Source organism: Pseudopipra pipra, chromosome 2, assembly GCF_036250125.1.
Source record: "Pseudopipra pipra isolate bDixPip1 chromosome 2, bDixPip1.hap1, whole genome shotgun sequence".
Taxonomy (NCBI): Eukaryota; Metazoa; Chordata; class Aves; order Passeriformes; family Pipridae; genus Pseudopipra; species Pseudopipra pipra.
The window spans coordinates 79,367,089-79,389,865 of record NC_087550.1 but is presented as its reverse complement, the minus strand read 5'-3'; the positions used below and the strand labels follow the sequence as shown (position 1 = coordinate 79,389,865).

The following is a 22,777-nucleotide window of genomic DNA, read 5'->3' as shown; positions in this document are numbered from 1 at the left end:
CTGTACGCTAGAAATCAGCCCACCACTTGATCTGAGAAGCCTCATGCGTGACTGCAGAAATACACGTATTTTCAATGAAATAACCACGGCAAAAAAACCCTGGGATTGCTTTTATCAGACTACAGTGCATGTGGGTGATAACCTGGAGTACAAAGTAAATCTACTTAATTAAATGAGCAAAGAAATAGTCTTTCAGTGTTGCTGTGTTCCTTTGCTAAAAAGCCATAAGTGGCTCAATTTTATTTCCTATTAAATAACGTTTAGTTTATGATTTTACAAGCATAAAAATACTCAGTTTGAAATTTCAATTTCATAACTATTTTAAAAATAGTTTAAGAATAGGTAAAAGCTTAAAACCCTGTAAGAACTATATTTTTTGAAAGAAATTACACAGAGATTTTCTTTTAAAGCCAACACTTTTTACATGAAGTCTACTTAAAGGTTTTTTAGTCAATTTAATAAAATGACATCATTATTAAGATAATGATGTTCCTTATTTGTAATGTAACAAATTCTCACTAGGTAAACTACTAATTCTAAAATTGAAATGTGTACCAACAATTCTTGAAAAATCCTAAGGAGTTTAACTTTCTGGGAAAAATATAGAGTATATTTTAAATTATATTTAAAGTCAGTCTATAATTATAACAAAAGTAAAAATACCTATATATGATTTTTAAAGTGTAAAACGTTTCTGTAAAAAAATTTGCTTTTTTAAAGATACCTGTAGCAGTAAGCTATGCATTTTATCATTAAAACACTACTGAAAAATTTACAGAGAATATAATCTAACTTTTGATTTATAGCATTTGGTTGATTTTTGTCACAGACTACATATCCAAATAACTGTATAACAGACATAATGCCATGCAGGAACGAAGCAAATATTTTAAACAGAATTGTTGTTATTGACAAGTTACTGAGAGAGTGCAAAATTGGAAGACATTAAAATTTATGACCATGAAATCCTTTTTACAGTACCACTTGATATATCGTGCTTTAAATCAATACCTGTCAAGTCTTTGAGGTAACTGTATGATGGTGTCATTTTAGTCTTCTACAAAAGACTGCAAAAGAGAGGAAACCTCTACAGTTTCGTATTTATATCTGGCTTCTCAGCCTGTAGCACAGGACTTTATATAATAACTAAGTTGTCTGTTAAAGCGTATGGCAAGGTTTACCTAATTTTTTACATAAACATTTCTAAAACCTATGCCTATTTATATAGGCAACACACTGTTTTAAAGTCCACAGGTACTGGCACTGTAAAACATCTTGCTGTGTGTCTATGGCTATATATGTATATAAATAAATATATATACATATACATATGAAAGGACTATTAATTTGGCTAAATTACATTTGAAAACATTTGATTTCATGTTAATATACTGACTGAAGGAAAACCAGGCTGCTTTTAAGATAACTGGAAAAGAAAACTTAGTTACAATAAACAGTGAGGTTCACAACAGTAATTACATATCTGGTAAATTCTTTGTTATATTATTTCACTTGTTTAATCTTGAGTGAACATATTTGATTACACTAAGGTAAATTCTACTGGTGTAATATGGGGATATCTAAGGATATATACCTTTAGAGAATATTTTGGATTTGCATTGCTTTTGAGGGTGGTGAATTCAGCCCTGTGCATACAAATAAATAAGTGTTCTCCAGCTAAGAGAGAAATTTGGAAGCCTCAGGTCATCTGATTCTTTGTGAAAAAGTAGCAGAAAAGGACCTTATATATTTAAAAATTAGAAGAATTGCACGTTTTGGACTTGTTATTAAGGTGACATTTCAGTACTTTACCCTCACATTATCAGAGGACTGTCAGTGACAAATACGATGTACATACTTCTGCTTTATACAAGGTCATGGATTAAGCTAAGACCCATTTGTAATTTTCTGTGATGAATGAAATTGGAAATGTTAAAATGTTTCATTTATATAGGTTTGGGAAAAAATTTTTTTTTTTCAGTTTTGAAATTACATTTTATTTTAATCAAAACAAGCAAGAAAAATTATAAAAGCATTAGTTAAACTGCAAGCAAAAGAAACAAAGAACAAGTGAAAGGTTTTAGATTGACCTAAAATATTTTTGTTCTTTTTTACAAAATAAAATGAAAAAAATGATGTTTTGTTTTAGCTTAAACAGATTTTTAAATTTCCCCCCCCACCAAATCAGAAAAGTCAGTATTGCCTGTCTCTAATTATGATATTATGATATTATGGTCAGGTTGGTTGCTGGATTTTGGAAATGTGTTTTTTTCCTGCAGAAAGGCAGGAGGCAAAGAGCAGGAGCTGTGAGTTCACCTTAATGAAGTCTGTACCTTTTACAGACCTTTACTCCTTGTATGGAAAGGCAAGACGCATTTATGGCCAAGTTAGAAAGTCACTTTACACTCTAAATTGCCACATGTGACCTTTTAATTTTTCTCCTGTCTGAACCCTGTCAGACAATGTCAGACAACTTCCACCGTAAAGTCAGTGGAGTCCAAACCACCATCAACACTAGTTGTGCTGAGCTTTTCTAAATTTCCTAAATTGGCAGCCTGAGTTAAGTATTTAAATGCACATTAAGCATTCAAAAAGAGTGCTCTCAAAGGTGCTAGGCATCTGCAACTCCATCTTCTGTCAACAGGAGGTTCAGATACCTATGTTTTTTCAAAAATCAAGCCTTTCCTTAAGCTAGGAAATATTGCTTGAGACTAGGTAGCCGTCAGCAGGTGCTACCATTCAGCAGCTCTATTATTTTTCCAACTTCAAAGGCAGATGAGTGAGGGGTGGAAGTCCACATGGCCGTGGACAATGTAGCTGTGAGGAGCTAGCCATTTCACCTCTGAAACAATATTTGGTTTTGCAGATGCCGAAGCTCAACAGACAGTAAAGCAGAGTTTGTGCTGAAGAGCATTGATTGCTATTCTTTCACTGTCACGCCGAAGTCACTTAAAATAACACTTGGTTTTTTTGCTTGGTGCTTTAAGATATCATGTAAAGCTAACTGTAAAAGCAGAGTTTGCTAGGTAGCATTGCCAGGACCCATGCTTTTGTTAATAAAAACCTAAGGGATGTACTAGTACTGTGTGTATATTCTAAGTGATGGTTAGAGAAAAGATAACGTAATGTTCGTCCTATATGTTAGAATTCTCTAATGGACGTGTTAAATGGCTATTTTCTATTGCAGAACCACAAACTTTGGTGGCTGCACCGTCCCAACAGGGTGTCTGAGTGACCTAGTACACCAATCACAGTGTAACAGGCTGCATTACAGGACTCTGGGGCAAGGAGCCTGCTGCTCTTGCTGTCTGCCAATACCCATAGGTGTCACCAGCACTTACTGGCAGGGGATGAGAAAGAAATCAAAGAAAATAACAAGAAAATAACTTTCTCCTAACAGCATACCACATTTGCTTCTCCCCTCCTTTGCCTAAAAAGTATTTTTTAACAACTGCCATAGTTACAACAAAGAGAAAAGGCTCCAACTGTTGAGTGGCCATTGCAGAGCACAGTATCACCTTTCCCATGCTCTGTGATGGGATGAATCACTGCACAGCCTCTACCCCAGCTTCTCTTCAAAACCAGTCACACGCTTCATGAGATGTGGTTTTAAAAAGCAGCCTGTGACTTCTCAGGCAAAATTTCCATCTGCAATTTTTAAGATACTAATAAACATAGAAGAGCTTGGTATAATGAGTTTTTCCATAAATGACCTGAAATAAAAATCAAGTTATTTGTCTAAGTTACAGTAAACGTAGCAATATATTTAAAATGAAGAAGATACGCGTTATTTTAAGACATCGGCAGAAAGTCATACCGGTGAATCCCATTGAGGCACCTTCTCTTGATTGCCTGCGGAGCCCCTCTTCATCATGGAAATCGATGTAAACAAGGTCTATTGCTTGAAGGCCAAATGCCTTTGCTGTGACTATTATTTTTTGCCTGGCATATAGAATATCGTGAGTTTCCTTACTGCTTGTTGCACCTACGAAAATAATGAAAACAAAGAACAGCTGACAAGAGTCTTTTAAACCTTTCTGCTTTAAATATTTCCTGTTTAAAAAAACCAAAACAGTAAAGTTTGAGATGCTATTTAACGAATTTAGAAAACAGAAGAGGGGTGTAAGGCTATATAGCCACAATGATACTCTTCTGAGGAAAAAAAATGCTGCTTTATCAAAAATGAAAAAAAAAAGCCATCTCTTGAAACACTAGCTCATAAATTCACATTTTGATTTGGTTTAAATTGGAAGTTGTAAGACTGAATTCAGTGTAAGCTTTCTCTGGTGAGGACTGCTGATTTGGAACTAAAATGAAGTAATTATTTGATTTTAGTATTTACTGCATATACAGTGAGAAGCATTACAGCAAGAGAAGCTCTACAAAAATTGATATACTAGGTCCAACTAAATGGTTAAAAAATTCACACTGTGAATAGAATTGCACTTTCCTTCGTTCTGATTCTTGTCACAACTGATGTCCTAAGCTGAATATTTAAGCTTTAGTATTTGAATGAAAAAATGACGGTAGATGACTTCTGAGAAGAAGCAAAAGTATTCATGAGACTTCGTGTGCTCACAGGGCACCAGCTAATCAACATGCTCATGTGAAGACTAGTGGTAAAAAAATAATAATAATAATAATGTCACTATTTAGACACAGATTTCCAGTTTGTAAGGAATATTTTATAAAGCAATGCTAATTTTTACATTAACATACTTATTTTTAATTTAGAAGTTGATAGCTCTGTGCTTTTATATTTATTTTTAAACTGAATCAGAAGCTAAGTGGCCTCTTATAAAAGAAATGGTGAAGCACTTTTTATTTTTTAGGAAGGCTAATAGTGCTTTCATGTGAATATGTGGCTATATTGACATGTGACATATTTAAGTACATTTATGAAAGCAAAATGTAGCAGAAGAGTATTTGTGCATGATATCAAAAGCCTGACTGACAGTTGTCTATGAAGAAGTGATGAAGCAGACACCAGAATTTTAGAACTTTTAAATGTAGTTCTAAAAAGCATGTGCATATTGCTTATTAATATAATATTTTAAAATTATTTCAGTGACTCAACAGGTTTTTTTTTCTCATTAATTTTTGGTGCTGAATGGCAAGAAGCACAAGTAAGTATCAATGCCCTGTAAAACCCAGGGACCATGTTTTACATGTTTTAATTTGTCAGTGATTCATTCTGCACTGAAAAAAATTAATGAGAAAAGTGAAAACATAAAATGTAGAATCAAGTGTTGTCATTGTTGCTGTTGGATATGCCATGGGCTTCTCCAATGCAAATGCCATACATAAACATTTATAGTAAAGAGACAAGTAACAACCTATGCTGGCACGGAAATCCTCTCCTCCAAAGACAACTGCGTCCAAATGAAAGCCAACCTGGGATCCTTTTTTCAGTGCTTCTTCACAGACAGCCTTCAAATGAGAACAGAGCATTAATTTCTACAGAAATGCAGGATGGAGAGACTACAGAGGATATTACTGCAACTCAGTGTTACCGAAATACTTCAGCGAAATTTGGTCCTATTAAGCAAAGGTGTGGTAGGTGCTTGACTATGCACACTGTTTTAAAATGACTCAGCAAAAGAGAAAAAGTATTTTTCTTTCCCTGAGCACCTCTGTCCCTAGACTGTGTAAATACAGGACAACATAGCAGGTTCCCCACCTTCTGGTTAACATAATGCCCTGGGTATTACTGTGATCACTACTTCAGATATCTACGTAGCAATATGAAACAAAACATTTGGCAAATACTGCCTAAAAGCAAGCAAAAAGTATTAAATTTGATTAGTTTGACACGCAATATATCTGCATGACAAACATCATTAAAGATGAGAATCTCTTTTATGAAATAAATAACATGAATGGTTTAGAATTATTGTAGATTCCTTATAGGATATAAGGATTTCTTATAGGATTGCCAATTTAAAGTCTTCTGCTACATATAACTAATAATTAGCTAAGGAAGTTAAAAATGCAACAAGTGCTGCAGAAAAGCATTAAAATAAAAGTAAGAAAAATATTACTCTAAGAAGAGAGTAACAGTGCTATTTTATATCGATGTTTGGATAATATAAGTATTTTTTAAGGCTAAGGTACTTGGAGAGAGACAGATGTCATTACCAGCTCTACTAATGGGTGTTCTTCTATGGCAGCTGGTGGGACACAAAATTATTCTTTAACAGAGTGCTTTAAAAGGCAACTCTCCTGCCAACATCAGGAACTGCAATATTAAACCTCCACTATGAAATCCTGTAGGTGAAGAAAAAGCTCAGATGGTTTAAAATATGATTTAATTCTTTGTTTGTACACTGGACAGGAGCGTGTCCGTTTGGTTACTGCTTTATTATGCTCCTAGATAGGTTAGCGTGTGCTGTAAGATAAATGGCTGTATCAAATGAGCAGGCTGCCTGTGAGGCCTGCCGGTACTTCTGGAGGTACTTCTGATCTGTGTGTCCTCAGCTGGTCTGAAACTTTTCCCTTAGAGCATGGGAGAGGAACACAGAGTTTCTTGTCCATGCACACACGGTCTTTCGCTTTCATTACCATGCTGCCTTGCCTTTCTGAAAAATCTGGACTCAGTAGTAAAGGTAGGGGAGTGATTTATATTAAAATGAAATTTATAAATTACTCTAAAAAATGAGCATGTTTTTCAGATATTTTCAAAGTTAATTATACTTCTAATCTTAGCATTAAACACTCCATCATATGCACAAAGAAACTATACCATGGAATTTGGTTGTAATGTTATCAGTAGAAACCATTATAAAGATGCAAGTTTAGCAATAGTGAAAGGACGATTAACTCTTTTATCTAATTAAATGTTATACAGAAGTTGAGTCTGACAGCTACTAAATAGCCAAGTGTACTGTAACACTGAGTATTCCAAATCTTTGGAGAAGCCTGTTTCCACTCCAAGTGTGTTCAAAACAATAACAGGAATGCAGAGAGGTTTTGTTATTTGGCATGGACTGTCTGGAACTGTTCTGTCACTGGAATATTTTGAATTTATGAAGGCCTTTACAATACAAACATCAGAGTTCAACGTGCAAATGTTTCTGGAGACTGAACAATATGTTTAGTATTTTTTAACCTCTCTTCCTTGGTGAAATTAGGGAGAGGCTGAGGAGTATTCTGCTTATCCTAGTTTGCTGAGATGGCAAAATATGAACACTTCAAGACTGGCTTACCTTGAAATTGAGCAAGCCCATTGCAGTTTCCACAAAGGGGATAAAATTCATTGGCTCTACAAGTGTTCGGCCTTTTAGATGATGTAAGAATTTGTCTGAAAACTAAAACTAGACAGAATGAGCTATCAGAGAGGAAAAAAAGAACAGTCTACTTGTATATATAACACGTTAAATATTCACCTGACTATAACGAACACCTCTCTCCACCCCAAAATCTGATAATTAAAAAAATTAAAGCAGCTTTTAACAAGGCCTGTGATTGGAAACTGCAGCATTCCCATACATTTGGAGGTTGGTTTGCAAGAAAAAAAAAAATCTAGGCTTAGCACCTCTCACCCTGGCTTAGTGCAATGCAAATCCGCGGGTCCTGGAAAACAATGAAGTGCTGCTGTACCTGAGGTCCGGTTTTGTTTCAGGTCCAGCACTGCCAGCACTGGAAGCACTCCCCAGCCTTCTAAGTGGCATCCGTATTATTCATTACGGCACCATTACCCTTTTGTTCAATAGGCTTTTCTTCATAATTTTTTAGCTTACCTAGGAAGGCCTTAAAAAGGAAGTTTAATTCTTTGAAGACCAAAGCTTGCCAATTTTTTCCATGAGACCAGTTCACAGCTAGCTCTGAGCTGCCAGTGGGGTAGCCCAAATTCCAAAATCTATCATCTGGAAACATACAAAAGCTCTTGCACAGATTTTTCCCCTTTCAAAAGGAAAAAAAAAAAAGGGGGGGGGGAAACCTTCAGCCCTATATTGTAAATCTATTATATCTGTCCAGATCGCGTAATTTGTGTCAAGATAAACATATTGCAGGTACTGCAAAAATGTAAGTAAATAAAGACAGAAATAACATGCATATATTTTAAATTTAAGGAATATTCGACTATTAATGGATATCAAAGGAAAGGGAATTTTAATCATCTCTCCATTCAGTCTCAGTTGGGTAAATCATATCTAAGAGATTTGCATAAATATAAACCATCAAAGACTTTTCATCTTCAAAGGGGGTTTCAAGACCCTATAAGCTTTGTACTGTAATCATCGCAGGTCACAACCCTGCAGGAATAAGGCTGCTATGGCAACATAAAAAACTAATGCTTAAGGCTTAGCATAATATTCTGACTAATAGAAAGGAAACTCATTTTAAAAGCTGGCAGCCTATTTACCAGAAGCTGGATTAGAGGTGTTATTTCCCCTTTTAGCTTCCCCCCACCACCCCTCCCCAAAAGAAGGAAAAATCTAATCACCCAGATCTTGAGGAAAAAAAAGCTTTGCAGCGATTTGCAGTAACTTTACAATTAGGCCAAAATAAATCACAGCTTTCTTCCGTGAAGAATTCTGCCCTTCCCATTCCTGCTTTCATCGTCACTCTGGCCCTCTCTGTAACTTTTCTTTGGAGAAGAGAATTCCACTCAAAAATGTGCAAGGAGATAAAAAAAAAAAAATCAGTGCAATTCACTCTGTACAGTACGGCAGGTACTACAGTGACAGAAAACAGTAAAGTTGACCCAGGCAAATGCAAAAAATGAGGTAATATAATGGTATCAGCATATATTCTTACGATTCCTATCTGTTTTTTATTTTTTTAAGAGAAAAAAAATTGTAAAGTGCTACTGTGTGTATATTTTAGGTGCAAGTTAGGGTTTGTTTTATTTTACAATATTTTAAAAGTCGTGCTCCTGGGATTTTTGCTATCTTTTGTTTTGAAGGTAAAGCAAAAAAAGAAAAAAAGCACATTTAATTAAATATTGCCTCCCTTCCTCTCCCTTGTAAAAGATTTGCAATAAGCACCAATACAAAAGGTAACGAGTGGAGAAGTTTCAATTAATTTTTTTTTTTTTCCAAAGGAGACGATTAAATGTTTCCGGCCTGGTAAAGTGTTCATTTCAGGGAGAAAGGGGAAAAAAAAAAAAGAAGGCGGAGGAAAAAAAAAACCCACAAAGCTTGGGGAGGGGATGAAGTAGCAAGGCCTCAGCAATTCTTTCAATTCCAGTGCACACCCAATAGTGTGTTGGGAAGAATGCACACTGGTCAGGATTTGTGGGAGAATTGTCCCGCTACAAAGGAGGGAGAGTTACGCTTGTTATAGTCCAATAAGCCATGCCAGTCAAACAAGTACCCACACTAGGGACAAAAGGAAAGCAAGAGATTCTCACACAAAAGAAAACAAGTAAGCCCATCTTTTAGTTGTGCATCAGCCTCCAGGTTTTCTGCTGCACATAAATAAAAATGAAGGGAGGGGAGCGGGTGGAGGGAAAGAAACAGCTTCTGGGAGGCTGAAAAATCATGCCAGAGTGAATTTTGGGTAGATTGGAAAAAGAAGGTAGTGGCAATAAGCAGAGTGTGTTCTTTGTTGGGCAAAGGGAGAGGGAAGCGAAAGGAGGACAATGAGGCAGAAGCTGCTGGGATTGGCTTGTTTTCCATGATGGAAATAAAAGTTAGTGAGAGGGAAAGTGGAAGAGGATGAGGGGACAAAGAGCCCTGGTATCCCACCTCCCTGCAAAACCTACTTGGTGGCAGCAAGGGCTCTGCCATTTTGGTATCATTAATATTCATTACTGACAAGTTACGTCTAACACTTACATGGCTGTAAACCCTGAGAGGTATACTCTGGTTAATTTAATTAAATGTTGGTGGAAGGGGATGGTGTGCCTTCCATCACGAGCAGCAGAGGCCAAAGGGGCAGCACCACAGAACGGACGGGGCTTGTCACACCCTCAGCATATCGGGCTGTGCTCAGCTGTACGTTCATGCCTGATCTCCATGGTTTGATCAAGGTTAGATGCTGAGATTAAAATAGATCCTAATATGCCTGTCTGCCTTTCATCACAGCTTGCACACTTGCTAGTTGCTTGTCTAATGGTTTGCAAAAATATAAAGTGAATAATTAAGCATTATTCCCTTACTGTCATGTTGCAGCAATAATGGTATATCTAAAAAAGTGTCCCTCTTTTTTGACAATTAAAACAATTATAGCATAATTAGGCCTATTTCAAAGTTTTCTTAAGTAATTTGACATGCTAATCATTTACATTTCAGGTTTTTATTGGCTGAAAAGTCAGTGGTGAAACAAACACACCTGTCAGCAATTAAAAAGGAAGAAATAGAGAACTGTTCAGGAAATAATATCTGTGCTAATTAAAAACACTAGTTAAAAGCTTCCTGTTTGTTCCTCCAGTTGCCCCAAGGAGTGACCTTCCCCCCAAACCCATTTTTTCATATGTCGCTAACATGGTTTCCCATCTTCTGCTTCCAATGCACGTAACTAAGGCTCATGGACAGACACTCATTTTGCTTTTTAGAATAGTTAGAGAAGCATCAGGCACTTACTCTTCTATTTTTTATCATAAACTCTGACAGCAATATTGGTTCTTGGTTGACCGTGGGAGAAATAAACCTGGTTTTCTTTATAAATGCAACATGGTCCATATATGTTTTTTATACAGCACATCACACGCACATTTAAGTGGATGCATTTCCCAACTACCTTAGCCAAGCAACAACATTATATGGTATATTTGCAGCCTTCCCCGTAACTTACAGTCATTCATGTCTGTGCCTGTGTGAACTTGGCCCAAGAGCTTCAGTCAAAAGCTACTGTGTTGTTGGTACTCACCCATCTTATTTCTTCAGCATTTTCAACCTTTGGCAGCATCATGCTTGAAGGAAGGGTCTTGGACCGCAAAAGCACCTCTAGATCTTCTTCTGCAAGGCCGCTGGACACAGAGTTTATCCTGACACATTTTTCGGCATGGCCAAAGTCAAACTCTTCAAGGGTTTTCACAATGGCCAGCCTTGCTTCTTTCTACAATATATGTGAGTTCAGAGGCACAAGAAAAGAAAAATAAAGAATATTTTCTATTGACAGAAAAAGTCACTGAGAAGAAAACTTGTTGAAATACATAGGGAAAAAGCTGGACAGCCAGTATACTGGTGTCTCTCAAATGGCTGTCACTCTCGGAGCAGTCGTCACCAGCACCTTGCAATTTTACCTTCCACTTTACTGTTTCTTTATAACTGGTAAATTAAATGCTTAGGGTTTCTACCAAAACAAGACTTTTGTGTCTGCTACTGCTGAACATGTCTAACAAACGCAAATCTTTACACTAAGAAAATGTGTTGCACTATCTGCTGTCTCAAAAAATGGAATGTTATTAAATCTGCATAAAACAACTAATTTTTGTAATTCATCTCTATATTACCTGGACATCAGTAAGCACAGATGTACATATACTTCTTTGGTTTTCCTTATCTGCATGTATTCAAAGTATATTAAAGCCAGTAGTAGAGTATACAACTCGCATATGAAAACAACACTGAAATAACTTGGAGATTTTTCTTAAACCTCATAAAAAGATATTCTGCTGGCAAAAAATAAAATCTCCAAAAACACATGCTTCTCCTGGTAGCTTGCTTTGTGAATGCAGATTTACAAATCCATTAAACAGTTGATTTCCATGAAGAATACTTGCATGCTTTTCTGAAATGAAGTGAATTTCTTGGCCTTGAGAAAGGGGTAGTGGTGGAAGGAGGGTGCTGGGCTCCCTGCTTCCTGCCAACTGCAGTTTCAACCCCAAATTCCTTCCACTCACCAACAGCCCCTAACAAATTCGCATTGTCAAAATGCACACTTATCAAAAGTCATTTCATTTGTGAAGAGTTTTTATGGGGCTAATAAAACTTTAAAGCTCCTGACTCATGGAGGTTCAGTAATGACTTTAACAATATGCAGTCGCTGAATAGGGATGCTTTTCAAGAAAACAGGCAAACTCAAGGGGAAAAAATAATAAAAAAAAAAATCATCAAAGTTAATATCCAGGCTAATACCAATCAGCAAGAGAGCACATGACAGTAGATTTAAACCAGACGGATACAAATCTCTGCCAGTGAGAGGAGCAGAGGTGGTTTCCCAGTGTGGTCTGAGTTAAACAGTGTGAGGGAACAGTAGCTTACAGTTGTCAGGCCCGATGAGAACAGCGTCTCCCAGGCCAGTTTAAGACAGCTCTGCAGCGTACTGATTTACAGGGCTGGGACCCCTGATAATTAGGGTAAGTTTAGAGCAAAGCAGTTGATGGTTCTAACTGGTTAAAAGGAAGGAATAATGAAGCAGAAAGCTAATGAAATCTGAAGTGAACAGCCTTCAGCTTGGGGCTACTAGCCATGCTTCTCCCAAGGTTGGGAGCATATGCCCGTTAATCGGACAGACAGGCACAAGGAGCCCATGAATGTATCCCTGTGTTGTGATCAGGGGGCACGTTCAGAGGTAATCTTTGGAAAATGAAACCCAAAACATTTGAACTGCTGTGAATGGACTTTGTCTGGGGCCATTAGGGAAGCCACATAAAGATGTATGCAGTTTAGTACAAACATGTCCAGCTGGAAGACAGCTCTGGTGCATAGCTGTCTAAAATGGCTCTTCCAAATTAGGTAAACCGAACCACATGATGCTAATACCGGGTAATACAAGTCCCCTATGTTTTCCTTCTCTAACCAGTGGTAATGGGTTTCTAGGGGTGGGCTGAAAGCTTCTGGATATGATGCTTAAAAACACACTCCAAACCAATTTATGCTTTTAATTAAAGTCAGATTATCACTGTTTCAGCACACACCAATCCAATTTGCAAAAGAGAGATCTCTCCAAAGTATCCACTAAGGCAGCATCCAATTCCAAATGAAAGCACATCTCTAGCAAACTTGCAAACTAATTTGTTGTGATTTTTTTTTTCCCTAGAATATAATAACAAGTAATAGATCGTTTCATATCTCTTTTTCTCCTCAGTCTGCAAACTCCCTTCCCAAAAAAGACAGATCATGTCTTTCTAGGTATATTTCCATACAAAACACTTATTAACAGGCTGTTGCTGTTATCAATTTACATAAACTAAATGTGCATCCCTCTGGTACATATCCCAAAAATAACCAACAACTTCACTGAATTTATACCAACCAACAAACATGGGGAGGGGGTTGTTGTTTTTTCCCCATATTTTAATAGAAAATATGTTGCTATGTTAGTTAACACACCCATGCCATCTGTTGGGTTGAGAATTGATGCATTTTCTTAGAACCGCTACATTTTAGATCTGCCTGCCTAGATACTCCAGGAATGGAAATATTTCCCTTCCGTGATATAGTACTTCTACTCACTGCAGTTTCCACATCAAGACTTAATTTATGTTTTTAATTGTGGAACAAACTGAGGGCACCTGGCTGCCAAAGCCAGAGCTCATGATGGGGCTGACTCAGTGCTGACCCTTCCTACAATGGAGAAAATCCCATTGATGTTCGTGAGGTGTATCAGCTCTCCACACAGGTTTCCAATAAAACATTTCATGGGTAAATAAAAAAAATATGCTAAAACCTCTGACTAAATCTAAAACCATGGAGGAAAGGGAGAGCCCTTTCTGCCTCGTTACACAGGGAAATGTAGATGCTACTCTTATGGTAGGATTAATGAAAAAGCGAAAATTCTAAGCTAGGTAAACTACTTTAACATAAAACAGAGAAAAAAGTAGTCCTTGACATAATAACGTATTTACAGAAGTAGATGCAGAAATAAACACATTTTTCAGACACTGCCAAGAATGAGCAAATGAGAATTTTTAAGGAATGGTGAAAGAAGTTATTTGCCCTGTTCTTCACACAAGAACTACAACATCAGATAATACGTGGTCATGAAAGAATAGTTGAGAAAGAAATAAACTTGATTGTTAAGTAAACTATTCCATGCCCAGGTGGCTTGGGATGGTGGTATCCTCATTGGGTCCCGCATGAGTAGGGTTCTTAACTGAACTAGGGAGAAAGGCAACAGAGAGCTTCATGGTAAACTGTGGTACTACTAAAGATATTAAATTTGCAACCTGTGTTGGAAAGCCCACTGGGAAAAAAAAAGTTGTTCAGGGTGGCTACTTTAGTATCCCTTCTGTTTGACTCTGAGGAGGACACAGGAAGATGTTCATTACCACGTGCAGCTACGCCAACTGGAGAAGATAAAGGTTTTGGTGACACAGCATTGCTGACAAATCCACTGCTGCCCAGACACACAAACACTGAAATAAAAATTGGGAATACGCGTATTGCTGGCTCGACTGGCACCCATTAAACCTAATAACTAACCATCCTCGAGAGTTTCTAGCTCTGAATTATCAAATCTGCAAAGAAAACAACATCCGTCCACTTTTACACTCCAGTGGAAGAGGTGGTCCCTCGCGGCAGGGCTGCGCGGTCTCGCCATCTGGAGAATAAATCGAGTGTGAAGTACAGTATAGTTTGGGACCAAGCTCCGTGGCGGCAGCCCAGCAGTTAGTTCATTAGTCCCAAACTTGCGGGGATTAGTGCGGTATCAGCTCTACTGTTGGATGGGATCAGGCAGGCAGAGCGCGAGACTTGAGGAAGGGGGTGGTGCTAAAGAAGGAGCCCCTTGGGCTTATTTATAAAACTACACAGTATAAGCGCACCTAAATAGGTGCTTTTGCTTAACAGTATTAGAAGGAGTTTCCTATCGGCTGAATCAGTACCTTTTCATTTTTCCTTCTTTTCTTTCTTTCCCCTGCTTTTTCCTTTAAGTTATATGTCAAGAATAGAAATTTCTGCTTCAAAACAGAAGGAATGCCAATGAGCTGGAAGCTCAGCCACCCACTCACTCTGGACACACTGTTAATACAGCAAAAATGAAGCAAAGATGGTCAGATTAACAGCAGATGGAAAAATTACATTTTCTTCTTTCTTTTCAAACTGGTATGATACCCTAGAAATCAGTTTTCCAGCACTGTGATTTCTAGACCTATCTGATTTTGAGGACAAAATTTCTGTTTTGCTTTAACATTCTTGCCTAGTTGTACCCTCTTTTTTTCTAAAGACCTTCAGGTCTTAATTATAAAGATAGTGGTCATACTTAAATATATGTTTATATATAGATCTCATCCTGTTAAAATCTTTTGGTAATAATTCTTCATATGGAAATATAAATATGTGATGCGCTAAAATGGCGGGCCAGGATCTATCATCCCCATTGCCATAATAAGTTGGCATATTTCAAATGGGAGAGGAAAAATTAATTACTATAATCACAATTGAAGTTCTTTTTTTGTGACAGGTCTGACATGATAAAAACATACAATTATGTGTTAATGTTAATTCCTTGGAGCGGTTTGTTTACAGGACTTGACATTGCTGAATCTTTTGTCACTTATATTAGTGCCTGCCCTACGAATGTGCCTTTCAAATAAGATTTCGCAGAAGTGCACATATATATTATATACCCACAGTGGCTTTTGTGCAGCATTGAGTTTCTGCAGGAGGAAAGCCTGACATTTTTTGCATGCTTAATTTTCCATCAATGAAGTGATGCCATACAGAATGATATTTCATTTAGTTTCAAATTCACAAATGAGATTGTCAAGAGAAAAGACAAATTACATTTGTTTTTAAGGAAACAAAGAGAACTCTTAACTGTGGGGCAGAGCATTTCTGAGAGCAGGAGGTGCTTGTCTCATGAGACTTGCCTTCTACCTTACATGCATCAGGTACTTGTGAGAAAAAAATCTTTGACATGGCAAATACTTATTTCTAGTTAGCCTTGTTAGACTGAAAAACTGTTGTAAAATATGCATACATCCCAAAGTCTCCAGGAAGTGGTTATTAAATATTTTCTTATTGTTATCCTTGAGCAGGTAATCAGTTAATGAGTTTTTAAAGACTTAGGAAATTTTAAAACACATTTTCTTTTGGTTCAACATGGAATACACCAAACCCACCATGTAACTAATCCTAAATGAAAGAAGGAGCAGCAGTGGGGAAGAAAAGGGGGAGTAGGGTCTCCATCATGTATGTCAGTGTTTCTCCTCTGTTTTTCATGTGTTCAGGCAAACACATGCTTTAGGGTAATGCAAGACACTGATTTTTTTGCTACTCTTTCCTGAAATCTTTAAATTATTTCTTTAATAATTATTTGGTCTATTCAAGCCTTTTCTTTTTTTTTTTTATACCAACCTTTTCACTTGTCTGAAAAAGATTCTTCATGACATAATGACGTATCTAACTCTGTGCATCTCTAGCATCTGCTGCTTTTCTGTCTGCTCTGCTAATTGTCTTTACATGCAGTATATGGTCTAGCAACACTAAAATGACACAAACGTCGATAATCAGCATTGTGAACTAAGAAGAAATTTAATTATGCTCTGCTGAGGAAACCTAATTTCTTTGCCCATTTTCTTAGAAGTTTCATTTAAGGTTTAGGAACACATCGGTGCACCTATCAACAATATATCCTGTGGTTTTAAAAGACAAGATCTCTTAAGCTGTCTAGGAACAGCTGGGAGCAGCTTGCCACCATGTAACTTTAGCCTCTCCCCTCCTCTACCAGCATGGCCAGTGTGGATCCTGGAGATGTTAGGTGGGGGCCTATCCAACATCATCAGAGTTGGACAATTTCCCTATATGCTGATCAGGTGGCTCTCCTGAGCTGCTGTGAATGTGGAGAACTAGAGAACAAGAGCTCAAGGTCCACCCAGACAGCAGTCCACAACCCAAGGCTCATGAATCCCGATAAACCTTTAGGGGTGCTTAGCTATGTAAGCAATACATTTCTTCTGAGCCTAAGTATCCAAGGATGTGTATATTAGTACAACAGCAAGACATTTTCACAAGTTGTCATCAAGATATTTTTCTGACTTGCACATATCTCATAGAAATTTAAACAGAGGCCAGTAGGATGCTAAAATGAACTGGCACATAGAAATATTCACATAATATGAGGACTGAGTATAAATATGTCAGTAGCAAAAATAATACAGTGTGGTATGTGTGCATGTGTGTGTTCATAAACACAGACAGGATTATACCTTACAACTATGTGTACAGAGATATTTCAAGAGGTTTTTAATGACAGCACTATATACAACAGCTTCAATAAATGAAAATTTTGTTCATGTAAGTAGGCAGCTATCCTTCTGTCTGCCAACTTTTATAAACACTTACAAAAGAGATGTAAACAACCTTTCAATTATGACAAATCCAGATAACAGTAATTTAAGCTGGCTGCAAGATGTAGTCTCGTTACTTTTTTCCCTGGCTTTCTGAGGGTACTTTTGGTTTTGTGACAGATTAGCATCACAAATGAAAATTCTTTAGACGCATTAGTGTTAATTAGTCTTCCTGAACAGTCCAAATGAGCTGCTGCATGATGAAATAAGGCCACAAAATACACAATCTGATGTATCAATAAAGAAAAAAAAAAGCTATACTTTTCTTTTATCTGGCATATGAACTGAACTGTATGTTATGATTATTTTTTATTTAAAAATTAAAAAAATTGAAAACAGTCTAAGATATATTTACTTGGCAGTATGTAATGGATAATTACGGAAAATGGGTACATTTAACCATCCATTTTTAATTTTATAAATGCATCTTTTTGTTAATGCTGGTAGTGAAATACATTAATGTCTGTCAAAAGTACATCTATGTTAGCAAACTATCAATCCCTGTTCAACAACTGATTTCAAGTGTGATGATTCAAGTGAGATATGGATCAAACGTTTTGAAGATCATCAAATGGTGATGTCAGAGGCACTGTTTAATTACTGCCTCAATTATTTAATAAATTAATTGAAAAAAAATACTTAAAGCCAAGAGAAGTAAACAACGGTTTTCAGAAAAAAAAAACAACTGACCAGAGGCTTATGTCTGCTTGTACTGAAGGAACTAGTGTCTGCTCCAAGCAGCTTAGAAGCCCCTAGGAATGAAGAAAACATTAAGGAAAGTCAGGTCAGCTGTGCCATGGCATTTTTCATTCTTTCTCTTTCCTGGAAGAAACTCTTCCCAGTCTACCTACAGTCTCAATAAAACTAGGTGTTTCAATGAGAAAGCTTGGAACAACTGAGCATGTTTTCTGGTTGTGCAAATACTGATTAACAGCTCTTATCTCAGTTTTCACAAAGTGCCTTATCTGCGTTGGTAAATTAGCAAGTTAATATTCTGTAATGTGATCAAAACCCCATTGAATGCCCTAAGTCCAAGTGTTTGCAGATCATGTTAATAGTAAAATTGTAATTGTACAAAAAAAACCTCTCAACTCTTCATTTTCAACTTTTATTTCATTAAGTGGTGTCACCTTGTACATCCATGTGTTTCCATGCAATGGATTTAGTAGGGGATTCATGGCCCTAACTGGTCACTCAGGTATCTTATGCTGGGTAAGGCACTCCCAGGAACTCCTCATACCAGGTGGGTTCTTGAGCCATCTAGAAGAGGACTTCTGAAACCACCTTATCTCACAGGCACTTTTTAAAGCAGAGATTACTTTATGTGGTCCTGTATGCCCTTGTGAGATCATGCCATTAGTATCAATTTCCATTTATAGACCTTCTGAGAAAATCTGTACCATTGGATAACATAGCTCCCAGCTTCACCTGAAGGTCTTGGACCCCAGCTGCCCACAAGGCACAACTGCTCATGTACATTCAGACTCTCCTTTGGAGGACTGAATCATCTGTTTCCTCCAAATCACAACACAGGTGTGGTTTCAGAGATGGATCTCTCCAGGCATCATGCCCAAAGAGTGGCTTGGGGAGGACTGCACCAAGTTCAGCTGCCTCCATCCTGCTCAGTCCTGTGACGCAGCTCCAGCAAGGCCTGTGATCCCTCAAACACTCCCATGAACCATCTTGCCATGCCCCAGGGTATGCAGCACATATCCCTGGATGAAGTTTAACAACCTCCCCACTGATATGCCACCCTGCTCATCTGATGGAAATTAAGAAAAAACACCTAGAAAAATGATCATACTACAGGTCCATCAAATCCCCACGTGGAGACACAGGACACTCGTATGCTACTTATCCATCACTGCACTTAGTCTGCTCTAAAGATTTACCCCTATGCCATGGGCTCAAGCCCCTCTGTTGCACTAGTGAGGGCAGCAGGGATCTCTCCTTGGATCAGATGCATTTAGCATTGTAGAAGTAGCCTGTAATTGCAGTAATTCCATGGGAAACTTTGATCTAACAAGCTTCTCACTAAATTGACACAACTCTTGCCTTCCTGCAAAGCAAACTGGTTTTATACATGTGTTTCACAGCCAGTGCTTATGTCAACAAAACCCCACCTCACTACACTGTATTTTGCCAGAAATCCTTCTTCTTTCTCTACCAGAAGGGCTTCCTTCTGATAGAGAGCTCACTTGGATGGGTGACTGGGATGAGTCAAGGAACCCATGCATCCCACTCCACCCCAAATGCAGGTTTTAGCACCTCCTGCAGGCAACATATTCTCAGATGCTTCTAATGATGATATGAAGCCTGTTACAGCTAGCTGTTCACTCTTGGCAGAGTCCTGGAAGCATGGGCACTAGTACAAAAGCAACTGCACTCCCTTCTTTCCACCCCCACATCCCAGAAGTGGGAGAGAGGAAACAGCACTAGAATGCCATGTCCCACATGTCCTTGCATCAGCAGTGACTAGCTGAGGCAGAGACTGATCCCTGATATAAAATAAAATATTAAAAAAACCCTCCATGACTCATGTATTCATGGCAAGGAGTAAGAACCTTTTAGAAATAACTTCACTTGTTTTCTGTGGTCTAAACTAAACCTGACAATGTGAATTTTTCCCTGCCTAGACCTGTGATTGGTGTCAAAGGAACTGAGATTTTTTTCTCCAGTTTGAAAACGGGACCTGAGAACGTGGTTATTTTCTGGGTCAAATCTCACCCATGTTAATCCTACAGTTGTAGGATGGTATTTGTACACCACTGATAGATGTATTGTACTGGTATAATAGAATACATACCCTTATAGACATGTGGAGTGGAACCCTTAATTGCTTACTGGTTTTCTTCAAAACCTCATTAAGTTCCTCATTTAGATATGCCTGACAGCGGTGGAACAAGTTACTGGAACTTGTGACATTTCTTTCCCTAAGCTTTTCTTCAACTTTTTGATGAAATTCATTATTTTTAAATGCTAGGCTGACTGAGAAGGTCCTCCTTAGTGTGGCTTCTGGAATATCTATGAAGTTTAAAGTAAGGTTGGTGCATATTCCCAATAAAAGGATAAAATAAATCAACATGTGATTATTTCTGCAAGATCTAAGCAGTTCCTACCCTCTTCTGCTTATTCCCACTCCATGCCCCACTTCTTCCCCATGCAAGCATTTCCAATGCAACTGTTTCTTGAGCCAAGATGCAAACTGAATCACTGGAGCAATCCCATTAGAGAAACTCAGGCTTTTCTGGGTGGGAGAGTAGAATTGTTTTTATTCCAGACCATTTAAGCAGTCCTGTTTACAGGCTGGCCATACAAACAATTGCATTCCTGCAAGCAAGGGCAAAGGGTGACAATAAGTAGCTAGGAAGGGCAGCATGGAAATAGGAACTTCTTGAGCTGTTTTTGTTTCCACCAGAGCCAGCCAGCTAAGCACCCATCATTTCACTTGTTTTGTGCCAATAAGGAGAGTAGTAGGTAGGATCCAAAAAAATGCTTGCATCCCTTAACAACCAACACTACAAGCTCCCATTCTTACATCCATATGTATTTATCCATAATCCATATACATACCTAGGCATAATAACCGACCTGGGCATTTGGAAACAGAGCACCTCGTTAAGTTGTTGATCACTTGACTAACACAACTTTTGCCTTCACTTACATTGTTCCCTTCACAATGTTCCCTTCTGAACATGTGGGGCTCCTTCACCTGTGCCTTTGTTATCTACTCTTATATCGGTCCAAATCCAATGTGGATTTCATTCACTTCAAGCAGACTGTCAGGTTTTGAGCTCAAATTCTTTACATATGGCTTAACAGGTATTTTCTGTCACTTCCTGGACAATGATTCTGCCAAATGCAGAGTCAGTAAAAGACTGATAAAAAGATGAGCTTGGCTTTGGACCATTTCTGAACACATACAGTGGATGCTGGGGTCAGCCTGGACTTTGCTTCTGTACTGATGGAACTACTTCAGATTTATTTGAGACCAATAACATTAAGTTGATGCAAAGCTCTGGCATGAAACTGTTTGCTAAAATGCTACCAGCAGTATAATTTATTTTCCTGTGTGAATGAAATTCCTGGACAATAAGGATTTTACAGCAACATAATTGCATTCATAGAGTACTGCTGCTTTGTTTATCTTATATTAATTTTAAGCCAAGAGTGATAAAATGGAATTCAGTATTCACAAGTTTCACACCCATTAAACTGCTTTTTTTCCCCTCACTTTTTTCTTTCCTCTCACATTTTTGCCCAATTTGCTTTATTGTTAGGTAACTGTCTGGACTAAGTATGTATTTAGCAATTTTTTTTGTCCCTTTGACTTGATATGATTCTCCTTCTTGATCTGAATGAAGGACTGACAAAAGAGAGTCAAGTAAATATGTTCTACTTATCTAACAAATGTTTTTTATGGGAAACTGTTCTGCTTTACTTGCTAAACCTGTTTACACTTTTTGATTGCCCCAGTAATAATGTGTTTGGTATTGAGAACAGAAGGTAGTTTTTCCCCCGGAGTGTTCAGAGACATCTTCTGCAGCCAGAATCCCCTCTCCCATCACCTGCATCAGGTGCAGGTTAACCCTGGTGGGACTCAGGTGATACTCCCTTCCCTTTTCTTGGCTGTGGCTGCTCCCTCTGCTGCCAGACTGCCACCAAGCATCATGTCTGTTTGGCAGCTGCCACTGTAACCTCCGGAAGCTCCCTGGCTTCTTCCAGCTGGGCACCAAGGCACTGTCCCCACCAGTGTGTTCGCAGTGCTTGCGCTGGTGTGTGGTTATGCTGCTGGATACAGAAGGTTGTTTGGGTCCTTCGCTAGTTAAGGTGTCTTTGCTTTTGCTCAGGATGGGGCTGTAGCCAATACAGTCCAAAGTGGTCCTACTGGTTGCTCTGCATCTAGAGAACTTCACTAGAGAATTTTCTGAGGACAAAACACACAGTGATATCAATGCTCTTTGGCTTTATCTGTTGACAAGTTCTCTACCCATTTCTTTCCCTACTCTTTGATTTGACATGCAATCATCAGTAAACTTCCTAGGAAGTCTCTTTGGAGGCAGAAGATTTCTGCAGCACGGGTGCAGGAAAGAAGCTGTTGTCCTTCTTGAGCCCAGTAGACCACTCCAGTGTCTGAGGGTGCTGTACCAGGTACAACAGTACAGGAAGCTGTTGTAAAGCCTGTATCTTACCAAAGCCTCTTTCTTTTCTGGTTCTTCATTCCATCTATCACCTTCCTCAGTGGGCTTCAGACAGAGTCAAAGAATCCCAGAATGGCTGAGGTTGGGAGGGACCTCTGGGGGTCATCTGTCCAATTCTCCTGCTGAAGCAGGGATACCCAGAGCTGCTCACCTGAGACCATGTCCAGATAGGTTTTGAATATCTTGAAGGCTGGAGACACCACAACCTTTGGGAATCTTGCCAGTGCTCGGTCACCCTCACATTGAAAAAGTGTTTCCTGATGTTCAGAGGGAACCTCCCAAGTGTCAGCTTGTGCACATTGCCTCTGGTCCTGTCATGAGGCACCACTGAGAAGGACCCGGCTTCCACCCTTCCTTCAGGTCTTTATATACATTGATGAGCTCCCCCTGAGCC

General features: G+C 38.3%; 1 protein-coding gene and 1 long non-coding RNA gene across 6 annotated transcripts in view; one reads left to right on the top strand and one right to left on the bottom strand.

The window, feature by feature from the left end:
• The window catches only part of CLYBL (citramalyl-CoA lyase), a 169,368-nt gene that overhangs the window by 18,002 nt on the left and 128,589 nt on the right, over positions 1–22,777 (bottom strand). For all 4 annotated transcript variants that reach the window (XM_064646078.1, XM_064646076.1, XM_064646080.1 and 1 more), the window contains 4 exons: positions 10,816–11,004; positions 7,206–7,307; positions 5,337–5,430; positions 3,818–3,985 (listed from right to left, as the gene is read on the bottom strand). In XM_064646078.1, coding sequence (XP_064502148.1) covers positions 3,818–3,985; positions 5,337–5,430; positions 7,206–7,307; positions 10,816–11,004 — 553 coding nt within the window. The remainder of the gene's footprint in view (positions 1–3,817; positions 3,986–5,336; positions 5,431–7,205; positions 7,308–10,815; positions 11,005–22,777) is intronic.
• LOC135409916 (uncharacterized) overlaps positions 1–22,777 on the top strand; it is a 92,182-nt gene that overhangs the window by 45,176 nt on the left and 24,229 nt on the right. The gene's annotated exons all lie outside the window — the stretch shown is intronic.